The following is a 27,744-nucleotide window of genomic DNA, read 5'->3' as shown; positions in this document are numbered from 1 at the left end:
GTGGCAATGTCTTATGTCTGCTTCAAGAACTCCACTTGATGATCAAGAGGCTCTGAGCTATAAAAGGTCAGAACTGAGCAGCACCTCCTAACAGAAAGAAGTGTGAATAGGGTGCAAGGTGCCAAGACTGCACAATATAAAACCAAGAAGAGCAGAAGTTGCCGTGTGCAGCCAGACACTGAGCACATGACTGGTGGCCCTAATTACTGCCACTCAGACGAACACTCAGAGAAGCCCACAAGCTGCTCAAGTTGTGTGCAACCAGGTACAGACTGGGGCTGAAATTCAGTCCTGGCATTTGAAATCACACAGGCCCATTTTGTCCCCGTCCCTATGAACCAGATGGAATGTATTACTAATATTACCCTGGATGGAGGAAAGGAAGATTTTCTACAAGACCAATAATTCTAATGATACCCATGGCCTGCTGGTCAGCGACTTTGTGCTCCGTCACAACTCTTAACAGTATGGATGTCTTGAGAACATGGATTCTGTTAACAATGTAGCAGACAAGGCAGCTCATGACCAGACAGGCCCTTCTGGCATTTGCCAGAATGGCCAATCCGGCCCTGTGTGCAACCACCCACCACACCATAATAACATACACAGTAACATAGTTATTAAGGTTGAAGGAAAACTTTAAGTCCATCTAGTTCACCCCATAGCCTAACCTAACATGCCCTAACATGTTGATCCAGAGGAAGGCAAAAAAAAACCCATGTGGCAAAGAGTAAGCTCCACATTTGGGAAAAAAATTCCTTCCCGACTCCACATACGGCAATCAGACTAGTTCCCTAGATCAACGCCCTATCAAGGAATCTAGTATATATAACCTGTAACATTATACTTTTCCAGAAATGTATCCAGTCCCCTCTTAAATGTAAGTAATGAATCACTCATTACAACATCATACGGCAGAGAGTTCCATAGTCTCACTGCTCTTACAGTAAAGAATCCGCGTCTGTTATGCTTAAACCTTCTTTCCTCCAGACGTAGAGGATGCCCCCTTGTCCCTGTTTCAGGTCTATGATTAAAAAGATCATCAGAAAGGTCTTTGTACTGTCCCCTCATATATTTATACATTAAAATAAGATCACCCCTTAGTCTTCGTTTTTCCAAGTGTAATAACCTATCTTGGTATTGCAGACCCCTCAGTCCTCTAATAACCTTGGTCGCTCTTCTCTGCACCCGCTCCAGTTCAGCTATGTCTTTCTTATACACCGGAGACCAGAACTGTGCACAGTGTGGTCGCACTAGTGACTTGTATAGAGGTAAAATTATGTTCTCCTCATGAGCATCTATGCCTCTTTTAATGCATCCCATTATTTTATTTGCCTTTGTAGCAGCTGCCTGACACTGGCCACTGAATATGAGTTTGTCATCCACCCATACACCCAGGTCTTTTTCATTTTGCTCAGTGTTTTTAAATTAAGCACATACAGTTAGGTCCATATATATTTGGACAGAGACATTTTTCTAATTTTGGTTATAGACATTACCACAATGAATTTTAAACAAAACAATTCAGATGCAGTTGAAGTTCAGACTTTCAGCTTTCATTTGAGGGGATCCACATTAAAATTGGATGAAGGGTTTAGGAGTTTGAGCTCCTTAACATGTGCCACCCTGATTATAAAGGGACCAAAAATAATTGGACACATTCAATAATTGTATATAAAATGTTAATTTCTAGTACTTGGTAGAAAACCAATGACTGCCTGAAGTCTTGAGCTCATGGACATCACCAGACGCTGTTTCCCCCTTTTTGATGCTCGGCCAGGCCTTCACTGCGGTGGTTTTCAGTTGCTGTTTGTTTGTGGGCCTTTCTGTCTGAAGTTTAGTCTTTAAAAAGTGAAATGCTGCTCAATTGGGTTGAGATCAGGGGACTGACTTGGCCATTCCAGAATATTCCACTTCTTTGCTTTAATAAACTCCTGGGTTGCTTTGGCTTTATGTTTTGGGTCATTGTCCATCTGTAGTATGAAACGACGACCAATCAGTTTGGCTGCATTTGGCTGGATCTGAGCACACAGTATGGCGGCTCTGAAGACCTCAGAATTCATTCTTCTGTCCTGTGTCACATCATCCATAAACACTAGCGACCCAGTGCCACTGGCAGCCATGCATGCCCGCGCCATCACACTGCCTCCGCCGTGTTTCCAGATGATGTGGTATGCTTTGGATCATGAGCTGGACCGCGACTTCACCATACTTTTCTCTTTCCATCATTCTGGTAGAGGTTGATCTTGGTTTCATCTGTCCATAGAATGTTCTTCCAGAACTGTGCGGCTTTTTTAGATGTTTTTAGCCTTTTTCTTCTTGATGCTTATGAGTGGCTGCACCGTGCAGTGAACCCTCTGTAGTTACTTTCATGCAGTCTTCTCTTTATGGTAGATTTGGATATTGATCCGCCGACCTCCTGGAGAGTGTTGGTCACTTGGTTGGCTGTTGTGAAGGGGTTTCTCTTCTCCATGGAGATTATTCTGCGATCATCCACCACTGTTGTCTTCCGTGGGCGCCTAGGTCTTTTTGCATTGATGAGTTCACCAGAGCTTTCTTTCGTTCTCAGGATGCACCAAACTGTAGATTTTGCCTCTCCTAATATTGTAGCAGTTTCTCGGATGGGTTTTTTCTGTTTTCGCAGCTTAAGGATGGCTTGTTTCACCTGCATGGAGAGCTCCTTTGACCGCATGTTTACTTCACAGCAAAACCTTCCATATGCAATCACAACACCTCAAATCAACTCCAGGCCTTTTATCTGCTTAATTGAGAATGACATAATGAAGGGATTGCCCGCACCTGTCCATGAAATAGCCTTGGAGTCAATTGTCCAATTACTTTTGGTCCCTTTAAAAACAGGGTGGCACATGTTAAGGAGCTGAAACTCCTAAACCCTTCATCCAATTTTAATGTGGACACCCTCAAATGAAAGCTGAAAGTCTGAACTTCAACTGCATCTGAATTGTTTTGTTTAAAATTCATTCTGGTAATGACTATAACCAAAATTAGAAAAATGTTGTCTCTGTCCAAATATATATGGACCTAACTGTAGTTATACATCTTATTACTTCTACCCAAGTGCATGACCTTACATTTATCCCCATTAAAGCTCACTTGCCATTTATCAGCCCAAGCTTCTAGTTTACATAAATCATCCTGTAATATAAAATTGTCCTCCTCTGTATTGATGACCCTGCAGAGTTTAGTGTCATCTGCAAATATTGAAATTCTACTCTGAATGCCCTCTACAAGGTCATTAATAAATATGTCAAAAAGAAGAGGGCCCAATACTGACCCCTGTGGTACCCCACTGCTAACCGCGTCCCAGTCCGAGTGTGCTCCATTAAAGGGACTCTGTCACCTGAATTTGGCGGGACTGGTTTTGGGTCATATGGGCGGAGTTTTTAGGTGTTTGATTCACCCTTTCCTTACCCGCTGGCTGCATGCTGGCTGCAATATTGGATTGAAGTTCATTCTCTGTCCTCCATAGTACACGCCTGTGCAAAGCAATCTTGCCTTGTGCAGGTGTGTACTATGGAGGACAGAGAATGAACTTCAATCCAATATTGCAGCCAGCGGGTAAGGAAAGGGTGAATCAAACACCCGAAAACTCCGCCCATATGACCCAAAACCAGTCCCGCCAAATTCAGGTGACAGGTTCCCTTTAATAACCACCCTTTGTTTCTTATCCCTGAGCCAGCTCTCAACCCACTTACACATATTTTCCCCTATCCCCATTATTCTCATTTTATGTATCAACCTTTTGTGTGGCACCGTATCAAAAGCTTTTGAAAAGTCCATATACAACACGTCCACTGCGTTCCCTTGGTCCAGTCCGGAACTTACCTCTTCATAGAAGCTGATCCGATTAGTCTGACAGGACCGGTCTCTAGTAAACCTGTGCTGATACTGGGTCATGAGATTATTCCTCCTCAGATACTCCAGTATAGCTTAGAATGCCCTCCAGGATTTTACCCACAGTAGAGGTGAAGCTTACTGGCCTATAATTACCGAGCTCAGTTTTTGTCCCCTTTTTGAATATTGGCACCACTGACCATGGCACAGTTACCACCAGTCAAACCACAGCGACCACCCACCACACCATAGTGACCACCGACCATGGCACAGTTACCACCAGCCAAACCACAGCGACAACTAGCCACACCATAGTGACCACCGGCCATGGTACAGTTACCACCAGCCAAACCACAGCGACAACCAGCCACACTATAGTGACCACCGGCCATGGCATAGACACCACCAGCCACACCATAGTGACCACCGACCATGGCACTGTTACCACCAGCCACACCATAGTGACCACCGACCATGCAGTTACTACCAGCCACACCACAGCGACCACCAGACCAACAATAGTGACCAACAACCATGGCAGTTACCAGCAGCCACATCACAGCCAAACCGTAGTGACCACCGACCATGGCACAGATACCACCAGCCACACCACAGCGACCAACTGCCAAACCGTAGTGACCACCGGTCATGGCACAGTTACCACTAGCCACACCACAGCGACCACCAGCCACACTATAGTGACCACCGGCTACAACGCAGCGACAATTAGCCTAGCCACACCATAGTGATCACCAGCTATGGCACAGTGACTACCAGCAACACCACAGTGACCACCAGGCACACCATAGTGACCACCAACCATGGTACAGTGACCACCAGCGATGGCACAGTGACAACCAGCCACACCATAGTGACCACTGGCCATGGCACAGTTACCACCAGCCAACCACAACGACAACCAGCCACACTATAGTGACCATTGGCCATGGCACAGAGACCACCAGCCAAACCACAGCGACCACCAGCCACACCATAGTGACCATCGGCCATAGCAGTTACCACCAGCCAAACTACAGCGACCTCCAGTCAAACCATAGTGACCACCGGCCATGGCACTGTAACCACCAGCCACACCACAAGGACCACCAGCCACACCATACTGACCACCGACCATGCAGTTACCACCAGCCAAACCACGACCACCAGCCACACCATAGTGACCACTGACCATGCAGTTACCACCAGCCACACCATAGTGACCACCGACCATGCAGTTACCACCAGCCACACCACAGCCACCACCAGACAAACAATAGTGACCACCAACCATGGCAGTTACCACCAACCACACCACAGCCAAACCGCAGTGACCACCGACCATGGCACAGATACCACCAGCCACACCACAGCGACCACCAGCCAAACCGTAGTGACCTCCGGTCATGGCACAGTTACCACTAGCCACACCACAGCGACCACCAGCCACACTATAGTGACCACCGGCTACAACGCAGCGACAATTAGCCTAACCACACCATAGTGATCACCAGCCATGGCATAGTGACTACCAGCAACACCACAGTGACCACCAGGCACACCATAGTGACCACCAGCGATGGCACACTGACCGCCAGCCAGGCCACATCACAGCGGCAATAGTGCATGGAGAGAGTCGACCATAGTTAATGGCAGGAGATGGATGCATAACAATAGTGTGAGTGGACTGTAGTGTAGAGGAGAGGGATGTAAAGCATGTTGAGGGTCCCACTGCTTTGGGGCCATCCTATGGACCCTCTGAACACTTGGCAGTAAAGGTCACCATATACAGTTTTTCAGCAGACACATTTTTAGTTTATCTCCATCAATCATAAATAATTGTAGTGATGACTAATGATACAACAGGGGGGCATGGGTTGGACAGAGGAGGCCCCCGACATTACACATTGTGAGCACAAAGTCTGCTCCTCTTCAGTGATTGCTACGCAAGTTCCAGCAGGTCCAGGACATGTCTTCTACAGCAGCAGCGCCCCGGACAGGAAGGCAGGTACAAGGAGGTAGATGAAGGAATAATGGAAGTCATGAGACACCTCACGCATATATCATGAGATCTCCCCACCACACCGAGGGGCCGGCGTACAGTTTGGGGGTGAAGAGCAGGAGGAGAAATACTGGTAGAGTCATCCTATACCAACATTCACACCTTGCCCTGCTGCTCCGCCAGCGCCAGCTGCATTGCCCAAATACTCAATGGCCGCATGTATGCCAGGGAGCGGTAGATCTCCTTCTTGCAGTACGCCTCCGGGGTCTGGAAGGACATTCCCAGCCGCTCCCATACTGTACGGTAACAACCTTCTGCCGTCTGGAAACCTTCCTCCACCAGGCCCTGAAATGTAACATGACAGTATGAGAACGTCCCCTACTGACAGACCCACTGACAGAGTCATGATGGAAACCTGTTAGAGGTCCGACATACACAACATACTAAAATACTCCAGAGCAGCGCTCACAGTTCTGCAGGTGGCGTTCACCAGACTGTTACAGTGCACAAATTGTGAACCCGCACCAGGCTCCAGTGATAGCAAGGAAAAGAAACAAAGGGCAGACAGAAGTGAGGGTGAGCATTGCTACCTCATGAATCATTGTGGCCGCCAGTCCATAAACCACTCCAATCCAGACCTCGTCAGACTGAACACTGGAGGTGTCGACAGAACCATCCGGACGCATCCCGTTCACGGCTCCCATCTGACCGTCAGCAAACTGCTTAACGTTTAATTCAAAGATGGTTTTCAAGGCGCTGAGCACATGAGCAGAGGGGAAAACCTACAGGATAGAGGTAGGCAAGCATTCATCAGGACAAAAGTGCCAAGAACAGAGCGCATCGGGGCCAGCTCGCTGATTCCTACATCGTACCTCGTTCTGTCCGCGGCCCAGGCCACAAGCCCGCAGGAACCAGTGCCCGGCACACTGGTCAGACATAACACTGTTGTAGTAGGACTGGACCCCACAGTCATAGTTGTAGTACTTTCCTGAGAAAAGGAGGAAGAACAGAAAGAGTTTGCCATGACTAAAATCAACCGTCATTATCAGCCTGCAGTGGGTTAGAAACGGGGAGGAAAATGTGGTTATTTATATCATCTCGTAAGTCGTCTTACCAAGGAAGAAATATATAGAAAATATCGTAATTTTATCTCAATCGGTGTTGGTTTACAACAGTTTCAGCGACTAATTTACTGGCGAGTATCCCAGGTACTAGGAATCCTCACCATCATCAGCACTGTAGAGAGTATCCCGGGTACTAGGAATCCTCACCACGATCAGCACTGTAGAGAGTATCCCGGGTACTAGGAATCCTCACCATCATCAGCACTGTAGAGACTATCCCGGGTACTAGGAATCCTCACCACGATCAGCACTGTAGAGAGTATCCCGGGTACTAGGAAGCCTCACCACGATCAGCACTGTAGAGAGTATCCCGGGTACAAGGAATCCTCACCACGATCAGCACTGTAGAGAGTATCCCGGGTACTAGGAATCCTCACCATCATCAGCACTGTAGAGACTATCCCGGGTACTAGGAATCCTCACCATCATCAGCACTGTAGAGAGTATCCCGGGTACAAGGAATCCTCACCACGATCAGCACTGTAGAGAGTATCCCGGGTACTAGAAATCCTCACCATCATCAGCACTGTAGAGACTATCCCGGGTACTAGGAATCCTCACCACGATCAGCACTGTAGAGAGTATCCCGGGTACTAGGAAGCCTCACCATCATCAGCACTGTAGAGACTATCCCGGGTACAAGGAATCCTCACCACGATCAGCAGTGTAGAGAGTATCCCGGGTACTAGGAATCTTCACCATCATCAGCACTGTAGAGAGTATCCCGGGTACTAGGAATCCTCACCACTATCAGCACTGTAGAGAGTATCCCGTGTACTAGGAATCCTCACCATTATCAGCACTGTAGAGAGTGTCCCGGGTACTAGGAATCCTCACCACGATCAGCACTGTAGAGAGTATCCCGAGTACTAGGAAACCTCACCATTATCAGCACTGTAGAGTATCCCGAGTACTAGGAATCCTCACCATTATCAGCACTGTAGAGTATCCCGGGTACTAGGAATCCTCACCACTATCAGCAGTGTAGAGAGTATCCTGGGTCCCAGTACCTCCTCACCACTATCAGCAGTGTAGAGAGTATCCTGGGTCCCAGTACCTCCTCACCACTATCAGCAGTGTAGAGAGTATCCTGGGTCCCAGTACCTCCTCACCACTATCAGCAGTGTAGAGAGTATCCTGGGTCCCAGTACCTCCTCACCACTATCAGCAGTGTAGAGAGTACCCTGGGTACCAGTACCTCCTCACCACTATCAGCAGTGTAGAGAGTACCCTGGGTCCCAGTACCTCCTCACCACTATCAGCAGTGTAGAGAGTATCCTGGGTCCCAGTACCTCCTCACCACTATCAGCAGTGTAGAGAGTACCCTGGGTCCCAGTACCTCCTCACCACTATCAGCAGTGTAGAGAGTACCCTGGGTCCCAGTACCTCCTCACCACTAACAGCAGTGTAGAGAGTATCCTGGGTCCCAGTACCTCCTCACCACTATCAGCAGTGTAGAGAGTATCTTGGGTCCCAGTACCTCCTCACCACTATCAGCAGTGTAGAGAGTATCCTGGGTCCCAGTACCTCCTCACCACTATCAGCAGTGTAGAGAGTACCCTGGGTCCCAGTACCTCCTCACCACTATCAGCAGTGTAGAGAGTACCCAGGGTCCCAGTACCTCCTCACCACTATCAGCAGTGTAGAGAGTACCCTGGGTCCCAGTACCTCCTCACCACTATCAGCAGTGTAGAGAGTATCCTGGGTCACAGTACCTCCTCACCACTATCAGCAGTGTAGAGAGTATCCTGGGTCCCAGTACCTCCTCACCACTATCAGCAGTGTAGAGAGTATCCTGGGTCCCAGTACCTCCTCACCACTATCAGCAGTGTAGAGAGTATCCTGGGTCCCAGTACCTCCTCACCACTATCAGCAGTGTAGAGAGTACCCTGGGTCCCAGTACCTCCTCACCACTATCAGCAGTGTAGAGAGTACCCTGGGTCCCAGTACCTCCTCACCACTATCAGCAGTGTAGAGAGTACCCTGGGTACCAGTACCTCCTCACCACTATCAGCAGTGTAGAGAGTACCCTGGGTCCCAGTACATCCTCACCACTATCAGCAGTGTAGAGAGTACTCTGGGTCCCAGTACCTCCTCACCACTATCAGCACTGCATACAATCAGTGTAGCCTCTTTAGAGTAACAGTCCCTGGTCACGTTGAAGTCACATTATGGATAGTATCTGGGCCATTCCATGGCAGCTTACGTTACAGGGATGATGGTAACGTACCTGACAATTAGTTTAATCCAATGGATGGCAAAATATAGAAGAAAATGTAATGCCAAATAGGATCTCAATAGACTATCATAAACTATCCAAAAATAATAAATCTTTATTGATAAATCTAAAGAACCAATACACTGGTTCACACCACAAAAAACGGACAAAAATGACAAAGAAAACAAAAACAGAACAATGTGCTCAAAAACTACACACTAAGTTAAAAATGGGGGGACTAGGTGTCCCTACTTAGTACTGTGCTCACAGCCTACCTATCTGTGGAGGTTGGCACCCTACGGGGGAGCGTTGTGGCGCCCCCACTCCGCGGCGGCTGTCCCTGGGTTACTGATGCACCCTACAATGACCACGGGACACCCACTACCCACCGCCTAGGGCCCACTGTAGGCTAAACAGAGTAGCTCCTATACTAAGTGAACACTAGATCCCCACAGACTAAAAACAAATGTGCGGAACACATACGGCACATCGATATTGACGTATTTGTTGGGGAGTATTTATATGGGCTCAGTCTTGTATAGGTACATAGTGCCAGTCGTGGCTGATCCCATTGACTATGGCTGAACCCATAGACCAGTGTCACCCACAAATGCGTACATTCACATATCTCGATATTATGTTACATGCACTTATCTCCCTCTGTACGCCGTTTGCCTCAGATCACGGCGCCTCAACGCGTTTCGCCCTCCGCGGGCTCCTCAGGAGGCAAGATACACTGGCATAGTGTGTCCTGATGTGGTGTCATGGCTGAATCGCCCTTATTTCCCCGCTCTTTAAACTTCTGCCATACTCGCGGCGTGCTAGATAGCCCCGCCCCCTACCTGCGCATTTCCGGTGAGTATGATGTAACCACGCATGCTCCTATCGGCCCCCAAAGGAGCCCACCAGCGGCGGCCCGGCATCCGACTACCCGCCACTCTTGCACTTCCGGTGACTCGCTAGACAGCCCGCACTGCTTCCGGGTCGTCCCTCACCTGTCCCAACTGCGCATGCTCCAGCTATGCAAACTGGCACTGCGCACATCTCCTAATGTTTACTGCGCTTGCGCATCTTTATTCTATATGCCATCACGATAGAGTAATGCGAAGATCAGCATTTTAATGAGGCATTCGGGCTATGCCTCGTTTTATCCCCCGTACATCCCACTCCTTTTTTGATTAGGTATTTTAACGTCCGAGGATAACACCATACCACACCGCCGCAGATCATTAGCGCATGCGTATGGCCACAATCCACCAGACATCACTTTCTCATGCCAGAGTTGGGGAGTGAGAGGGAGAGGGGAGGGGGGGGGGGGGGTTGGCGGGTCGGTTGGGGGAGGGAGGATTGGCCTCACCAGCCCTTATGATTAGGTCACGCCTCCTCTAGAGTCCTAGCCAAAGCATAGGAACAAGTAGTACCTGTACCCCCACTTGTCCCCCGGTGCATATAGCACTTGCGCACTGTTCGTGTACATGACATACCAGGGAGTACTCAAGTCTTATTACGATTAGACGGTAACTCGGATTTATTTACGGCAGTGGTGTCATAAGAGCGGGGTATTATATATGAATATTGATACAAGGATATTGCACACCAATCTATGCTGCTCCCCTATTCCGTCGGGAGATTCCAGACAAAAAATTGGACATATGCACGGCTATAAAATGTTGACCCCCAGCTAACCCTTATATTATGACTGTACTACAAAAAGCAGGCATATGATAATTGGTCATTCAGTCCTCTAGGTTCAAGACTCCCCATTCTGAATATCCATTCACATTCTCTCCTTAGAATGGTCTTATCTGTATTTCCACCTCTGGGGTTGATGTTCACCACTTCTATCACAGTAAAGGTCACACTTTTGACATCTCCCCCATGATGGGTTTGTATATGCTTTGCTAGTGGGGTATCCCGGTTGTTTCTGATATCTCCCATATGCTCCCCCACTCGTCTCCTAAATTCCCTTTTTGTTTTACCTATGTAATCTTTTGGGCAAGAGCATTTCGCCATATACATCACCCCTGTAGTTTTACAGTTGGAGAAGTTCCTCTGATAGTACACTTTCCCTGTCGCCGAACTATGAAATGATTTCCCTGGTTCCATCCATCTACACATGCTACAGTTGCCACATTTGAAGAACCCACATGGCTTTGTGTCTAGCCAGGTGCCGCTTGGTTCTGGTCTTCTATATTGGCTATGTACAAGCATGTCTCTGAGCGACTTTCCTTTCCTGAACGTTATGCTGGGGTACTCTCCCACCACTTCACTCAATTCCGGATCCAGTCTGATGATGTCCCAATGTTTAAGTAGTATTTTACGGATCTCTTGATGCCTAGTGTCATAAGTGCCAATTATCCTTATGTCCTCCTTGCTTTCCTCATCTCTCCCCTTACTCTGTAGAAGTTTCTGTCTGTCTGTTTTTTTGGCATGTTCATAAGCAGTGTCAAGTACATGTCTAGGGTATCCCTTTTCCCTGAATCTTCTGTACATGTCCCCCGCATGTCTATCAAACAGATCTTTCCTGGAACAGTTCCTCTTGAGTCTCAGGAACTGACCTTTGGGGATCCGTCTCTTTAGTGGGGTCGGATGGTGACTTTGCCAATGCAAGAGGCTATTAGTGCTTGTCGGCTTGCGATATATTCCTGTGGAAATTCCCCCTCTGTCCTCTTTTTTGATGGTGACATCCAAAAAGGCCAGTTCCTGTTTCTGGATTTCTGATGTAAACCTGAGCCCTAGATCGTTATGGTTGAGGTGCCCCAGGAAATCCCCAAATGTCTCTCTCGTCCCCGTCCATACCAAGAACACGTCATCTATGAACCTGTACCATACTAAAATGGAGTCCTGCCACCAGCCAGCATCCTCCCCAAATACCACCGTTTCCTCCCACCAGCTCAGGAACAGATTTGCATACGATGGGGCACAGGGACTCCCCATCGCAGTGCCCCTGAGCTGGTGGAAGTGCTTACCATCAAAAGTAAAGGTATTATGGGTGAGTGTAAATTCCAAAAGGGACAGTACAAACGTGTTATGTTCTATGCATGCCACAGACCTTTGTTGTAGGTAGAACTGTACTCCTCTGATCCCTGCCTCGTGTGGTATGCTGCTATATAGGGCCTCTATATCAATGGATGCCAGCCAGTGCTCCCCCTCCAGATGTATTCCCTCCAATTTCAATAGTAGGTCTGCTGTGTCTCTTAGGTATGACGGAGTAGCCACCACAAAGGGACGTAGGATCTGATCCACATATATCCCACAGTTCTGTAGCAGAGAATCCACTCCCGACACTATGGGTCGTCCCTTCAGTGGATTCAGTCCCTTGTGAATCTTCGGGAGTGCATAGAATGTAGCCGTGAGTGGATATTTTGGTAGCAAGAAATCATACTCCTGTTTAGAGATGAGATCCCGGGAAAAGGCCCCTTCTAATAATAATCTCAGTTCCTCCCTAAACATCTCAGCTTGACTACGATCTAGGATCTCGTATGTTGCTCTATCATTCAAAATGGACTGACACATTGAGCGATACTCGGTGTGATTCAGAATGACCAGATTTCCCCCCTTATCTGAGGGTTTAATTATAATCTGTTCATTCCTTTTGAGGGTATCCAGGGCCAAGCATTCACTCTCTGACATGTTCCCTTCTCCCCTACTGTGTAATTTCCTCAGGTCCCTTTCCACCAATAGTGCAAAGATGTCAATGTTGCTTGTATCCCCCTGCGGTGGCATCCTCGTGCTCTTGTTTTTCAGGGATGTGAATGGACCTTTTCCATCCCGTGGGGCTCTATCATTTTCTCTAAGGAGATCTCTGAGTGCCTGGTACCCCTCAATATCCTCATGACCAAGGCCATGTTGTTGGCATTCTTCCTGAGTGTTATGCTGGAAGAACTTTTTCCACTTTAACTTTCTACAGAATAGGTTCAAATCTTTCACCCATTCGAAGCAGTTATACTTATTGGTTGGTACAAAATTAAGGCCCCTAGACAAAACACACATTTCACTCTCAGTAAGCAGGTGCGAGGACAGGTTCACAATCTGACCCTTTATTGGTTGAATCGAGTTCTCAATCCGTACTGTTGTGAGTTCTGTTTTTGGGCTCCCTCTGGTGGTTACTGATGGTACTGGGTGATTTGTGTTCTGCTGTCTCTGGTGTCCACCTGTTCTATTAGGATTTGGGAGTTTCCTATTTAACCGGGCTTTCTTGTCATTTCCCCGCCGGCTATCAAGGTTATCAGAGTGTTTTGTTACCTCAGCTTCTGGCTACAGTAATCTTCAGGACAAGCTAAGTTTATGATTTTCTTGTTCCACGTTTTCCTTTATTTTTGTCTTGTCCAGCTTGCATATAATTGTTTCTTTGCTGCTGGTTGCTCTACTGGGCTGTAATTGCTCCTCATGTTCCATGAGTTGGAACATGAGTTCAAGTAATTACAGGATGGTATTTTTGAAGGGTTTTTTGCTGACCGCGCAGTTTACTTTTGCATCCTCTGCTATCTAGTTTTAGCGGGCCTCATTTTGCTGAATCTGTTTTCATACTGTGTATGTGCCTTCCTCTCATTTCACCGTCATTATATGTGGGGGGCTGCTATTTCTGTGGGGTATTTCTCTGGAGGCAAGAGAGGTCTGTGTTTCTTCTAATAGGGGAAGTTAGATCTTTGGCTGGTGCGAGACGTCTAGGATCAACGTAGGCACATTCCCCGGCTATTGTTATTTGTGTGTTCAGGTTTAGGGTCGCGGTCAGCTCAGGTTCCATCACCCTAGAGCTCGTTGGTGCTTGTCCTTTTGTGATTCCCTGCCATTGGAATCATGACAGTATAGCCGGCCTAAATGTTTGGGCTGAAGTAGGAGGAAAAGTAGTCTGAGGAAGTTTTTTTTTTTCTTCTCTCCTCTGAGGTTGCTGCCTAGCCTTAATTGCAGCCTGGCTGATTTTTTTTTTTCCTCCTCTTAATCCTTGAATGGCTCTGACCTTAGCTGTTTATCATGGACGTCCAGAGTTTAGCTTCCAGCTTGAATAATCTTGCTGCTAAGGTTCAAAATATACAAGATTTTGTTGTACATGCTCCTATGTCTGAACCTAGAATTCCTATTCCAGAGTTCTTTGCTGGAGATAGATCTAGTTTTCTGAATTTTAGGAACAATTGCAAGCTGTTCCTTTCTTTGAAATCTCGCTCTTCTGGAGACCCTGCTCAGCAGGTTAAGATTATTATATCTTTCCTGCGGGGTGACCCTCAAAATTGGGCATTTGCATTGGCACCAGGGGATCCTGCGTTGCTTAATGTGGATGCGTTTTTTCTGGCATTGGGTTTGCTCTATGAGGAACCTAACCAGGAGATTCAGGCTGAAAAAGCTTTATTAGCTCTCTCTCAGGGGCAAGATGAAGCAGAAATATATTGTCAAAAATTTCGGAAATGGTCAGTGCTTACTCAGTGGAATGAGTGCGCCCTGGCTGCAAAGTTCAGAGATGGCCTTTCTGAGGCCATTAAAGATGTTATGGTGGGGTTCCCTGCGCCTACGGGTCTGAATGAGTCTATGACTATGGCTATTCAGATTTATCGGCGTTTACGGGAGCGCAAACCTGTGCACCATTTGGCGGTGTCTTCTGAACAGGCACCTGAGACAATGCAATGTGATAGAGTTCAGTCTAGAAGTGAACGGCAAAACTATAGGCGGAAAAATGGGTTGTGCTTTTATTGTGGTGATTCAGCTCATGTTATATCAGCATGCTCTAAACGCACAAAAAAGGTTGATAAGTCTGTTGCCATTAGTACGTTACAGTCTAAGTTCATTCTGTCTGTGACTCGGATTTGCTCATTATCATCCATTTCCGTCGATGCCTATGTAGATTCAGGCGCTGCCCTGAGTCTTATGGATTGGTCATTTGCCAAGCGATGTGGGTTTAGTCTTGAGCCTCTGGAAGTCCCTATTCCTTTGAAGGGAATTGACTCTACACCTTTAGCTATAAATAAACCTCAGTACTGGACACAAGTGACCATGCGTATGACTCCCGTTCATCAGGAGGTGATTCGCTTCCTGGTATTGTATAATTTACATGATGTTCTAGTACTTGGTCTGCCATGGTTACAAACTCATAATCCAGTCCTTGACTGGAAAACAATGTCTGTGTTAAGCTGGGGATGTCAGGGGGTTCATGATGATGCACCTCCGATTTCTATCGCTTCATCTACTCCTTCTGAGGTTCCTGTATTTTTGTCTGATTATCGGGATGTTTTTGAGGAGCCTAAGCTCAGTTCGCTTCCTCCTCACAGGGATTGCGATTGTGCTATAGATTTAATTCCTGGTAGTAAATTTCCTAAAGGTCGTTTGTTCAATCTGTCAGTGCCAGAGCATACTGCTATGCGGGATTATGTTAAGGAGTCCTTGGAAAAGGGACATATCCGTCCATCTTCGTCCCCTTTGGGAGCAGGTTTTTTTTTCGTGGCCAAAAAAGATGGGTCCTTGAGGCCTTGTATAGATTATCGTCTTTTGAATAAGATTACCGTAAAATATCAGTATCCTTTGCCTTTGTTGACTGATTTGTTTGCTCGCATTAAGGGGGCTAAATGGTTCACTAAGATTGATCTTCGGGGTGCGTATAATCTTATACGAATAAAGCAAGGTGATGAGTGGAAAACCGCATTTAATACGCCTGAGGGCCATTTTGAGTATTTGGTAATGCCTTTCGGACTTTCTAATGCTCCTTCAGTCTTCCAGTCCTTTATGCACGATATTTTCCGTGAATATCTGGATAAATTTATGATTGTGTATTTGGATGATATTTTGGTTTTTTCTGATGACTGGGAGTCTCATGTTCAGCAGGTCAGGAAGGTGTTTCAGGTCCTGCGGGCTAATTCCTTGTTTGTAAAGGGCTCAAAGTGTCTCTTTGGAGTCCAGAAGATTTCTTTCTTGGGGTATATTTTTTCCCCTTCTACTATTGAGATGGATCCCGTCAAGGTTCGGGCTATTTGTGACTGGACGCAGCCTGCATCTCTTAAGAGTCTGCAGAAGTTCTTGGGCTTTGCTAATTTCTATCGTCGTTTTATAACTAATTTTTCTAGTGTTGTTAAGCCTTTGACGGATTTGACTAAGAAGGGTGCTGATGTTGCTGATTGGTCTCCTGCGGCTGTGGAGGCCTTTCAGGAACTTAAACGCCGGTTTTCTTCTGCTCCTGTGTTGCGTCAGCCTGATGTTTTGCTTCCTTTCCAAGTCGAGGTTGATGCTTCCGAGATTGGAGCGGGGGCGGTTTTGTCACAGAGAAGCTCCGATTGCTCGGTGATTAAGCCATGTGCGTTCTTTTCTAGAAAATTTTCGCCCGCTGAGCGGAATTATGATGTGGGTAATCGGGAACTTTTGGCCATGAAGTGGGCATTTGAGGAGTGGCGTCATTGGCTGGAGGGTGCTAGACATCGTGTGGTGGTCTTGACTGATCACAAAAATCTGATTTACCTTGAGTCTGCCAGGCGTCTGAATCCTAGACAGGCTCGTTGGTCACTGTTTTTCTCTCGTTTCAATTTTGTGGTTTCATACCTGCCAGGTTCAAAGAATGTGAAGGCGGATGCTCTTTCTAGGAGTTTTGTGCCCGACTCCCCTGGAAATTCTGAGCCCACTGGTATGCTTAGGGATGGGGTGATTTTGTCGGCTGTCTTCCCAGACTTGCGACGTGCTTTGCAGGAGTTTCAGGCGGGTAAACCTGATCGTTGTCCGCCTGAGAGACTGTTTGTTCCGGATAGTTGGACCAGTAGAGTCATCTCCGAGGTCCATTCTTCTGCGTTGGCAGGTCATCCTGGAATATTTGGTACTAGAGACTTGGTGGCCAGGTCTTTTTGGTGGCCTTCCTTGTCGAGGGATGTGCGTTCTTTTGTGCAGTCTTGTGAGGTTTGTGCTCGGGCTAAGCCTTGCTGTTCTCGAGCCAGTGGATTGTTGTCACCTTTGCCTATCCCGAAGAGGCCTTGGACGCACATTTCCATGGACTTTATTTCGGATCTCCCTGTCTCTCAAAAAATGTCCGTCATCTGGGTTGTGTGTGACCGCTTTTCTAAAATGGTTCATCTTGTACCCTTGCCTAAGTTGCCTTCCTCCTCTGAGTTGGTCCCTCTGTTTTTCCAGAACGTGGTTCGTTTGCATGGGATTCCGGAGAACATCGTTTCTGACAGGGGATCCCAGTTTGTGTCTAGATTTTGGCGGACGTTCTGTGCTAAGATGGGCATTGATTTGTCCTTTTCGTCTGCATTCCATCCTCAGACGAATGGCCAGACGGAGCGAACTAATCAGACCTTGGAAACTTATTTGAGGTGTTTTGTTTCTGCTGATCAGGATGACTGGATTACCTTTTTGCCGCTGGCCGAGTTTGCCCTTAATAATCGGGCTAGTTCTGCTACCTTGGTTTCTCCTTTCTTTTGTAATTCGGGGTTTCATCCTCGTTTTTCCTCTGGTCAGGTGGAGCCTTCTGATTGTCCTGGAGTGGACATGGTGGTGGATGGGTTGCATCGGATTTGGAGTCATGTGGTGGACAATTTGAAGTTGTCCCAGGAGAAGGCTCAGCAGTTTGCTAATCGCCGTCGCCGCGTGGGTCCTCGACTTCGTGTTGGGGACTTGGTGTGGTTGTCTTCTCGTTTTGTTCCTATGAAGGCCTCTTCTCCTAAGTTCAAGCCTCGGTTCATCGGTCCTTATAGGATCTTGGAAATTCTTAACCCTGTGTCGTTTCGTTTGGATCTCCCGGCATCGTTTGCTATTCATAATGTGTTCCATCGGTCGTTGTCGCGGAGGTATGAGGTACCTGTTGTTCCTTCGCTTGAGCCTCCTGCTCCGGTGCTGGTGGAGGGAGAATTGGAGTATGTTGTGGAGAAGATCTCGGATTCTCGTGTTTCCAGACGGAAACTCCAATATTTGGTCAAGTGGAAGGGTTATGGTCAGGAGGATAATTCTTGGGTGGTTGCCTCTGATGTTCATGCTGATGATTTGGTCCGCGCTTTTCATAGGGCTCATCCTGGTCGCCCTGGTGGTTCTCGTGAGGGTTCGGTGACCCCTCCTCAAGAGGGGGTACTGTTGTGAGTTCTGTTTTTGGGCTCCCTCTGGTGGTTACTGATGGTACTGGGTGATTTGTGTTCTGCTGTCTCTGGTGTCCACCTGTTCTATTAGGATTTGGGAGTTTCCTATTTAACTGGGCTTTCTTGTCATTTCCCCGCCGGCTATCAAGGTTATCAGAGTGTTTTTTTTACCTCAGCTTCTGGCTACAGTAATCTTCAGGACAAGCTAAGTTTATGATTTTCTTGTTCCACGTTTTCCTTTATTTTTGTCTTGTCCAGCTTGCATATAATTGTTTCTTTGCTGCTGGTTGCTCTACTGGGCTGTAATTGCTCCTCATGTTCCATGAGTTGGAACATGAGTTCAAGTAATTACAGGATGGTTTTTTTGAAGGGTTTTTTGCTGACCGCGCAGTTTACTTTTGTATCCTCTGCTATCTAGTTTTAGCGGGCCTCATTTTGCTGAATCTGTTTTCATACTGTGTATGTGCCTTCCTCTCATTTCACCGTCATTATATGTGGGGGGCTGCTATTTCTGTGGGGTATTTCTCTGGAGGCAAGAGAGGTCTGTGTTTCTTCTAATAGGGGAAGTTAGATCTTCGGCTGGTGCGAGACGTCTAGGATCAACGTAGGCATGTTCCCCGGCTATTGTTATTTGTGTGTTCAGGTTTAGGGTCGCGGTCAGCTCAGGTTCCATCACCCTAGAGCTCGTTGGTGCTTGTCCTTTTGTGATTCCCTGCCATTGGAATCATGACACCGTACCCTGCTCTCGCACCCTGCTCCAAAAAAGATGGTACCAAGGAGGATGAGGATGGTTGTGTAGATGCCGCTCCCCCACTGTGTGGAAAAAAGGAAGCAGACATTCCTGCTGCCCCGTTGTAAGCTCCTCTTCCTCTTTTCCCCGTTTTTCCTCTCCCCCTCTGCCATTTTGGTCTATGTGTGGTTCCCCGATCCTGACTTCAATAGGAGGGAGGGACTACTACAAACATCTGTAGAGAGGTATCAAGCACTGCTTAAAGAAAGGAAGACACTGCAATTCCAAAGGGATTTGAAGGATTTTAGTGAGAATCAGGTTCTCAACTTTCAAAAAGACAGACAGCCCGAGGCATCATCCTCGGACATTGATACCTCAGATACAGAGAGAACAGACCCTAGAGGGGTAGGGGTACAACAGTTTCGGGGAACCACACATAGACCAAAATGGCAGAGGGGGAGAGGAAAAACGGGGAAAAGAGGAAGAGGAGCTTACAACGGGGCAGCAGGAATGTCTGCTTCCTTTTTTCCACACAGTGGGGGAGCGGCATCTACACAACCATCCTCATCCTCCTTGGTACCATCTTTTTTGGAGCAGGGTGCGAGAGCAGGGTACGGATTGAGAACTCGATTCAACCAATAAAGGGTCAGATTGTGAACCTGTCCTCGCACCTGCTTACTGAGAGTGAAATGTGTGTGTCACGATATGGTATGAAATATCATAAGTAGTTTTCTAGCCTGCGTGGGCTAAGCCCCCCTTCTTGGAGCAACAGTTTGTAGCTGCAAATTCCTGGCTTTCCTTCTCTGAGAGTATGGGGGAAGAGAGGTTTTATTGCTCTGGGGTCGTAAATTCCAGGCTCAGAGGAAAGTCCCTCACCCCTCCCACATTCTCTAGTTCAAACTGGAAAAGTGGCTCCAAGATTCAGGAAAGATTCTTTGTTTAGTTTTTGTTAGATATTAGGCAAACGATTTAAGCTAGAAATACGAAAATATATATTTTTATTCTCACTCGGTGTATCTACACAACCCGCGAAACACGAGCTTCTAACTCCATCTGGTAAAGAAGTAGGGATTTCTCTGGAAATATGTATCCCAGATAGGACATATTTGATCTCATTAGAATGCCCACGTTAATCCGAGATGATTTATGAGTTTGGTATGACTCTGTCATGTTTTGTAGTGAAGTTATAGAAATCAGAGGAAATAGTTTAAAGTTTCCTCAGAATGTAGAGAGAGGAGGGTCTGGATAAGCCAGCCTTTCTGTGATGTCACAGCCTTAATGTTTTAAGTGTCTGGCAGGCTCTGAGGAGTCAGACTTTTTGCTGATTTCTCCTTCTGGACTGCTTTGTCCTATTGTCCTGGAAGAGCTGGTACATCCCATGGACTGGGATGTATGGAAACTGCACTAGCCTGGATGCCTGCAATGCTTTTAATATGTGAGTGTTATCTTTTCTCATTTATTCCCTTTATGTTATAATTACCCTTGTACATATTTGCAATTGTCTCATGTAAACATCTTTATAAACTATTTTTGATAACGCACTGCCTAGTTATTTTGAATGGGATATACTATTATATATTAGTTCGTTCTCCTGCTCTAAACTGTACCCTAAGTCTCTTGAAGGGAAAATTCGCTACTGTTACTGTTGAGTTGGGTTAGCTTCGGACCCGTTTAATCGAAGCTGGTGGCAGCGAAAGTGTGCTGACGGTTGGATTATGCTGAAGCAACTGCGGGTTTGATAATTATTGTTCCTGCCTGTGTGGGAGTAGTTATCGCGTCGCTGCAGCGTGCCCAATAGCCAGTACATAGCAGGCAGCCTTTCTGGCGACTAATTACCCAGGGTGCAGTACCTAATCTGACCTGAGAGTAAGGGGGCGCCAGAGAGCTGCAAGTGTTAAGTGGAACTGTAAGCGGGATATACATAAATCCCTGCAGTTCGTGGTATATAGAAAAGCAGTGGGATACCTAGAATAAGCCCCTGCTGTAAACTAAGAGGTCAATAGCCTTGTGTGTGGTTTTTCATCACATCGTGGAGTGGAGGGATAACTAAGATAAGCCCCCTGCACATGTGATAGCCATCTGTTGGTCTAAAGTCACCTCAATCCGTGACGTAGGGGTGACGGTCACGGTGTGAATCCTGACCCATTGGTGACAGCGGTCAGGGGAATCGTGACAATTGGTGGCAAGGCGGTGGGATATCTTAGAGCATTAGTGATTTGGTTTGAGTAATCATTCCTCTCACTAAAAACTTGCAGAAAGTTCTTGCGAGGACTCTGCGCAAATAAGTTTGGAGAACGAACTCAGTGCTTTTTAGTTGTGAGACAATTGCGTACTGGTAATTATCCCTTCCCTTTCTCTTCGTTTTTCTATCCTATCTTTTATTTGGCAACCATGGTTGTGCTGGGAGAAACCTTCTATGAGCAGCAGACCAGAGACACCCTTGTTGCCTTATGCAAGTCACAGCACATTGACTTTGCAAGCAAAAACAAAGCCCAACTGGTCGCAGATCTGGTGCAATGGGAAGCCGCTCGAGACCAATCTCAGAGCTCAGAGGCCGCAGAAGCCAGCACCAGCGAACATGAGGCTGCAGCAGAGGTCCAACCACTGAATATGGGCCCTACTGGCAACCAGGGGGGCGCAGACCTCCTCCTGCAGCTGGCTCTGCAACAATGCTCCGCAGATGACCTAGAGAGACGTCTGCAGCTGATCCAGCAATACCAGGAGCGAGCTGAGAGAGAGGCCCAGGCCCAGCGAGCCGAGAGAGAGGCCCAGCGAGCCGAGCGAGAGGCCCAAGCGGAGCGGGAGTACCAGCTGCAGATGGCCCGACTGCAAATGCAGGGGTCGTCCCAGTCCAGCTGTGAGCCCAGCAGCGCTCAGATGCCTAAGCCCCGGCCCGATCACTTCCCTGTTATGGAGAAGGACGGAGACTTGGACACTTTTCTGCGGGCCTTTGAGAAAGCCTGCAGACAGTACCGACTGCCTACCGATGAATGGGCACGATACCTGACACCAGGGCTGAGAGGCAAAGCTCTGGAGGCGTTTGCTGCCCTCCCTCAAGAACAAGATGGTGACTATGAGGCCATCAAAAAGGCTCTGATAGCCAAGTACCAGCTTACACCCGAGGTGTACCGTAGAAAGTTCCGGACCCTCCAACGTGGCCCACACGACAGTTACAGTGATGTGGTGCATGGACTGGGGACCCACTTTGACCAGTGGACCCAAGGACTGTCAGTGACCACCTTTGCGCAGCTGCGAGACCTGATGATCAAAGACCAGTTCTTTCATCTTTGCCCAGCTGAGGTGCGACAGTTCGTGATGGACAGAGAACCCAAAGACGTGACGAAAGCAGCGCAGATTGCCGATGCCTATGAGGCCAACCGTAGATCGGAAGTGCGGAAGCCAGTCACCACCAGCTGGAGAGGGGGTAAGCCTGCAACCAACGCCAGTACCCCTGCCAGCCAACACACCCGAGGTCCTGGCCCTGTGGCCAACAGCACCAGACCTACCACAGAACCTCGCGCGTGTTACACCTGCAAGCGGCCTGGGCATATCAGTACCTTCTGTCCAGACAGGCCGAAGAACCCCCCAGCCAAGGCCCCAGGGCCTAATGCAGCAGTTCTTTTGGTGGGTGGTGTGGTTGGGAGGGTGTGTGACAACGTACAGCCCGTCACTGTGGGGGGCCATGTTGCTACAGGCCTCAAGGACACCGGGGCTGAACGAACCCTCATCCGACCCGAACTGGCGGCCCCTGAAGAAATCATTCCGGGGAAAACCCTAACTGTCACTGGGATTGGGGGCATCAGCTGTCCCTTACCGATGGCCCGGGTTTTTATTGATTGGGGTGCTGGGAGCGGGGTGAAGGAAGTGGGGCTGTCTGATAATTTGCCCACTGATGTTTTGTTGGGGACTGATTTGGGGAGGATGTTTGCATACTACGTTCCTGACACCCCTCCCCAATCTACTAATAAGGGTAACGTTAACCCTGATGATGATGATGATGGGAAATCGCATGTGTTACCTGACCATGCTTTACCTTGTAATGATGCATCTATTAACCATTTTTTACCTAGGATTGATGGCGAAAATGTTGTACCTGTGCCAACTGAACCTGATAATGATTTTTCTGTGAAGGTTAATGTGTCCATAGGTACAGGCGTGCCCAGCCCCGTCGCTCTGCGGAGTGAGACGGCTGAGGAACCCCTAGCAGGGGCAAGTGTCGGTGCTACAGGAAATGGGGAGATGCATGGGAACCGTGAGGAAGGTGATGCCATGAAAGTGACCAGTGCCACGAGGAAGGTAACTGGCCCATAAGTAGCACTGCCCCTGGAGTGTTGGGGGTGGATGGGGAGGTAGAGCCCATAGCAGCGCCGGCTGATGGGCCTGTAGAAATCCCCGGGGAGACAGCCTACGTAGCTGCTGTCACCCGCAGTCAGAGTGCCCGGAACGCAGATAACTGTCAGCCTTCCGGACCCTCCTCAGTCATCACGGTGACTGAACCAGAGGTGGACCCAGAGCAGGTCCAAGAGGGTTCCCGTGGGGAAGGGACCCTGACGTCGCTTTTGGCTTCCCCTAGCCAGGAGTTTCAGGCCGCTCTGCACACAGATGCGAGCCTAGAGAGTTTGAGACAACTTGTCGGGACGCCCTTCTCCGAGACTGATAAGGAGAAGGTGTTCTGGGAACAAGGAAGGTTGTACCGGGAGACAGTACCCGGAGAATCACAAAAGGAGTGGTTGAGGGAAAGACAGCTGGTCGTCCCACAGCAATTCCGGGGTGAGTTGTTGCGGATTGCCCATGAGATCCCGCTAGCTGGACACTTGGGGATCAGCAAAACTAAGGCCCGGCTGTCTCAACACTTCTATTGGCCTAAGATGGGGACAGATGTGTCAAACTACTACCGCTCCTGTGTCACCTGTCAAAGGGTGGGGAAAGCGGGGCCTGCTATTAAGGCTCCCCTGATCCCTTTGCCAGTGATAGAGGAGCCTTTCCAGAGGATCGCGGTGGACATTGTGGGCCCGCTGGCCGTCCCCAGCAGCTCTGGAAAGCAATACATCCTTACTGTGGTAGACTACGCTACCCGGTACCCAGAGGCAGTAGCTCTGTCGTCAACTAGGGCAGATAAGGTGGCGGATGCCCTGTTGGCCATCTTTTCACGTGTAGGATTTCCCAGGGAAATGCTTACTGATCAAGGGACCCAATTTATGTCTCGCCTAATGGAGGCTCTCTGTAAGAGAATGCAGGTGAAGCACCTGGTATCGAGTGCGTATCACCCACAGACCAATGGCTTGTGTGAACGCTCCAATGGTACCCTCAAACAGATGCTACGCATGCTGGTTGAGACCCAATGGCGTGACTGGGAGCGGTACCTCCCACACCTGCTATTCGCTTACCGAGAGGTTCCGCAGGCCTCGACGGGGTTCTCCCCCTTCGAGCTCCTGTACGGCAGGCGAGTCCGGGGACCCCTTGGGTTGGTAAGAGAATCCTGGGAAGAGGAGCCGAACCCTTCTGAAGTGTCCATAGTGGAGTATGTCATGCGCTTCCGTGACAAGATGCAGACCTTGACGCAGTTGGTGCATGACAACATGACGCAGGCTCAGGCTGATCAGAAGCACTGGTACGACCAGAACGCCCGGGAGCGGACCTACCACGTGGGTCAAAAGGTGTGGGTGCTGGTCCCCGTACCAACGGATAAGCTTCAGGCAGCCTGGGAGGGCCCGTACGTCGTCCACCAACAGCTCAACCCGGTCACGTACGTGGTCACGCTTGACCACGCTCGGGGTAGGCGAAAGGCCTTTCACGTCAACATGATGAAGGCTCATCACGAACATGAACCTTTCGTCCTACCGGTCTGCAGCTTACCCGAAGACGGGGAGGAAGACACCCTCCTGGACTTGCTGGCCCAAGCCAAGGCCAATGGGTCCATCGAGGATGTGGAGGTAAGCGCCTCGTTAACTGAACCCCAGCGGGTGCAGTTGCAAACCACACTGGAACCCTTCCGGGTCGTATTCTCCAACCGACCTGGGAGGACTGAGTTAGCAGTCCACGAGGTGGACACCGGGAATCACGCCCCACTACGGCGAACACCCTATCGAATCTCTGACCAGGTGCAGCAGACTATGCGCCAAGAGATCGATGAGATGTTACAGCTGGGGGTGATTCGACGGTCAAAGAGCGCGTGGGCATCACCTGTAGTTCTCGTGCCAAAGAAGGACCGGACCACCCGGTTCTGCGTGGACTACAGGGGGCTCAACGCCATCACAGCCTCGGATGCGCACCCAATGCCGCGCATGGAGGAGCTGCTTGAGAAGTTAGCTGGCGCAGATTACCTAACAATAATGGATCTGAGTCGAGGATACTGGCAGATTCCCCTGAGCCCCGAGGCGCAAGAGAAGTCCGCCTTTATCACACCCTTTGGACTGTACGAGTCCACGGTCATGCCCTTCGGCATGAAGAATGCCCCTGCCACTTTCCAGCGGATGGTCAACCTCCTGCTTCAGGGACTGGAGAAGTACGCCGTGGCGTACGTGGATGACATTGCCATCTTCAGTTCCTCCTGGGAGGAACACCTGCAGCATCTCGAGGAGGTGCTCAGGCGAATTCACCAAGCAGGACTGACTATCAAGCCGGGAAAGTGTCAGATGGGCATGAGGGAGGTTCACTACCTGGGGCACCGGGTAGGCGAAGGCACCATGGAGCCAGAGCATGGCAATGGTGATGGGTTGGCCCACCAGGGTGAACCTGCTGAGGTGCGCATGGAGGAGAACCATCAGGTCCTGCCTCCCTAGCGCACACCAAAAGGGGGAGGTGTCACGATATGGCATGAAATATCATAAGTAGTTTTCTTGCCTGCGTGGGCTAAGCCCCCCTTCTTGGAGCAACAGTTTGTAGCTGCAAATTCCTGGCTTTCCTTCTCTGAGAGTATGGGGGAAGAGAGGTTTTATTGCTCTGTGGTCGTAAATTCCAGGCTCAGAGGAAAGTCCCTCACCCCTCCCACATTCTCTAGTTCAAACTGGAAAAGTGGCTCCAAGATTCAGGAAAGATTCTTTGTTTAGTTTTTGTTAGATATTAGGCAAACGATTTAAGCTAGAAATACGAAAATATATATTTTTATTCTCACTCGGTGTATCTACACAACCCGCGAAACACGAGCTTCTAACTCCATCTGGTAAAGAAGTAGGGATTTCTCTGGAAATATGTATCCCAGATAGGACATATTTGATCTCATTAGAATGCCCACGTTAATCCGAGATGATTTATGAGTTTGGTATGACTCTGTCATGTTTTGTAGTGAAGTTATAGAAATCAGAGGAAATAGTTTAAAGTTTCCTCAGAATGTAGAGAGAGGAGGGTCTGGATAAGCCAGCCTTTCTGTGATGTCACAGCCTTAATGTTTTAAGTGTCTGGCAGGCTCTGAGGAGTCAGACTTTTTGCTGATTTCTCCTTCTGGACTGCTTTGTCCTATTGTCCTGGAAGAGCTGGTACATCCCATGGACTGGGATGTATGGAAACTGCACTAGCCTGGATGCCTGCAATGCTTTTAATATGTGAGTGTTATCTTTTCTCATTTATTCCCTTTATGTTATAATTACCCTTGTACATATTTGCAATTGTCTCATGTAAACATCTTTATAAACTATTTTTGATAACGCACTGCCTAGTTATTTTGAATGGGATATACTATTATATATTAGTTCGTTCTCCTGCTCTAAACTGTACCCTAAGTCTCTTGAAGGGAAAATTCGCTACTGTTACTGTTGAGTTGGGTTAGCTTCGGACCCGTTTAATCGAAGCTGGTGGCAGCGAAAGTGTGCTGACGGTTGGATTATGCTGAAGCAACTGCGGGTTTGATAATTATTGTTCCTGCCTGTGTGGGAGTAGTTATCGCGTCGCTGCAGCGTGCCCAATAGCCAGTACATAGCAGGCAGCCTTTCTGGCGACTAATTACCCAGGGTGCAGTACCTAATCTGACCTGAGAGTAAGGGGGCGCCAGAGAGCTGCAAGTGTTAAGTGGAACTGTAAGCGGGATATACATAAATCCCTGCAGTTCGTGGTATATAGAAAAGCAGTGGGATACCTAGAATAAGCCCCTGCTGTAAACTAAGAGGTCAATAGCCTTGTGTGTGGTTTTTCATCACATCGTGGAGTGGAGGGATAACTAAGATAAGCCCCCTGCACATGTGATAGCCGTCTGTTGGTCTAAAGTCACCTCAATCCGTGACGTAGGGGTGACGGTCACAGTGTGAATCCTGACCCATTGGTGACAGCGGTCAGGGGAATCGTGACAGTGTGTTTTGTCTAGGGGCCTTAATTTTGTACCAACCAATAAGTATAACTGCTTCGAATGGGTGAAAGATTTGAACCTATTCTGTAGAAAGTTAAAGTGGAAAAAGTTCTTCCAGCATAACACTCAGGAAGAATGCCAACAACATGGCCTTGGTCATGAGGATATTGAGGGGTACCAGGCACTCAGAGATCTCCTTAGAGAAAATGATAGAGCCCCACGGGATGGAAAAGGTCCATTCACATCCCTGAAAAACAAGAGCATGAGGATGCCACCGCAGGGGGATACAAGCAACATTGACATCTTTGCACTATTGGTGGAAAGGGACCTGAGGAAATTACACAGTAGGGGAGAAGGGAACATGTCAGAGAGTGAATGCTTGGCCCTGGATACCCTCAAAAGGAATGAACAGATTATAATTAAACCCTCAGATAAGGGGGGGAAATCTGGTCATTCTGAATCACACCGAGTATCGCTCAATGTGTCAGTCCATTTTGAATGA

The 27,744-nt window shown here is 48.3% G+C and overlaps 2 protein-coding genes across 3 annotated transcripts in view; one reads left to right on the top strand and one right to left on the bottom strand.

The window, feature by feature from the left end:
- The window catches only part of RGP1 (RGP1 homolog, RAB6A GEF complex partner 1), a 391,618-nt gene that overhangs the window by 113,263 nt on the left and 250,611 nt on the right, over positions 1-27,744 (top strand). The gene's annotated exons all lie outside the window — the stretch shown is intronic.
- Positions 5,645-27,744, bottom strand: part of GBA2 (glucosylceramidase beta 2) — a 215,028-nt gene continuing 192,928 nt past the window's right edge. For both annotated transcript variants that reach the window (XM_069745496.1, XM_069745492.1), the window contains exons 17-19: positions 6,727-6,842; positions 6,445-6,636; positions 5,645-6,199 (exon numbers count right to left, since the gene is read on the bottom strand). In XM_069745496.1, the coding sequence (XP_069601597.1) occupies positions 6,011-6,199; positions 6,445-6,636; positions 6,727-6,842 (497 nt within the window). In that variant the 3' untranslated portion in view covers positions 5,645-6,010. The remainder of the gene's footprint in view (positions 6,200-6,444; positions 6,637-6,726; positions 6,843-27,744) is intronic.

This window comes from Ranitomeya imitator, chromosome 1 (genome assembly GCF_032444005.1).
Source record: "Ranitomeya imitator isolate aRanImi1 chromosome 1, aRanImi1.pri, whole genome shotgun sequence".
NCBI lineage: Eukaryota > Metazoa > Chordata > Amphibia > Anura > Dendrobatidae > Ranitomeya > Ranitomeya imitator.
Note: the sequence above shows the minus strand (reverse complement) of the source record. Positions and strands in the feature narration are given on the sequence as shown.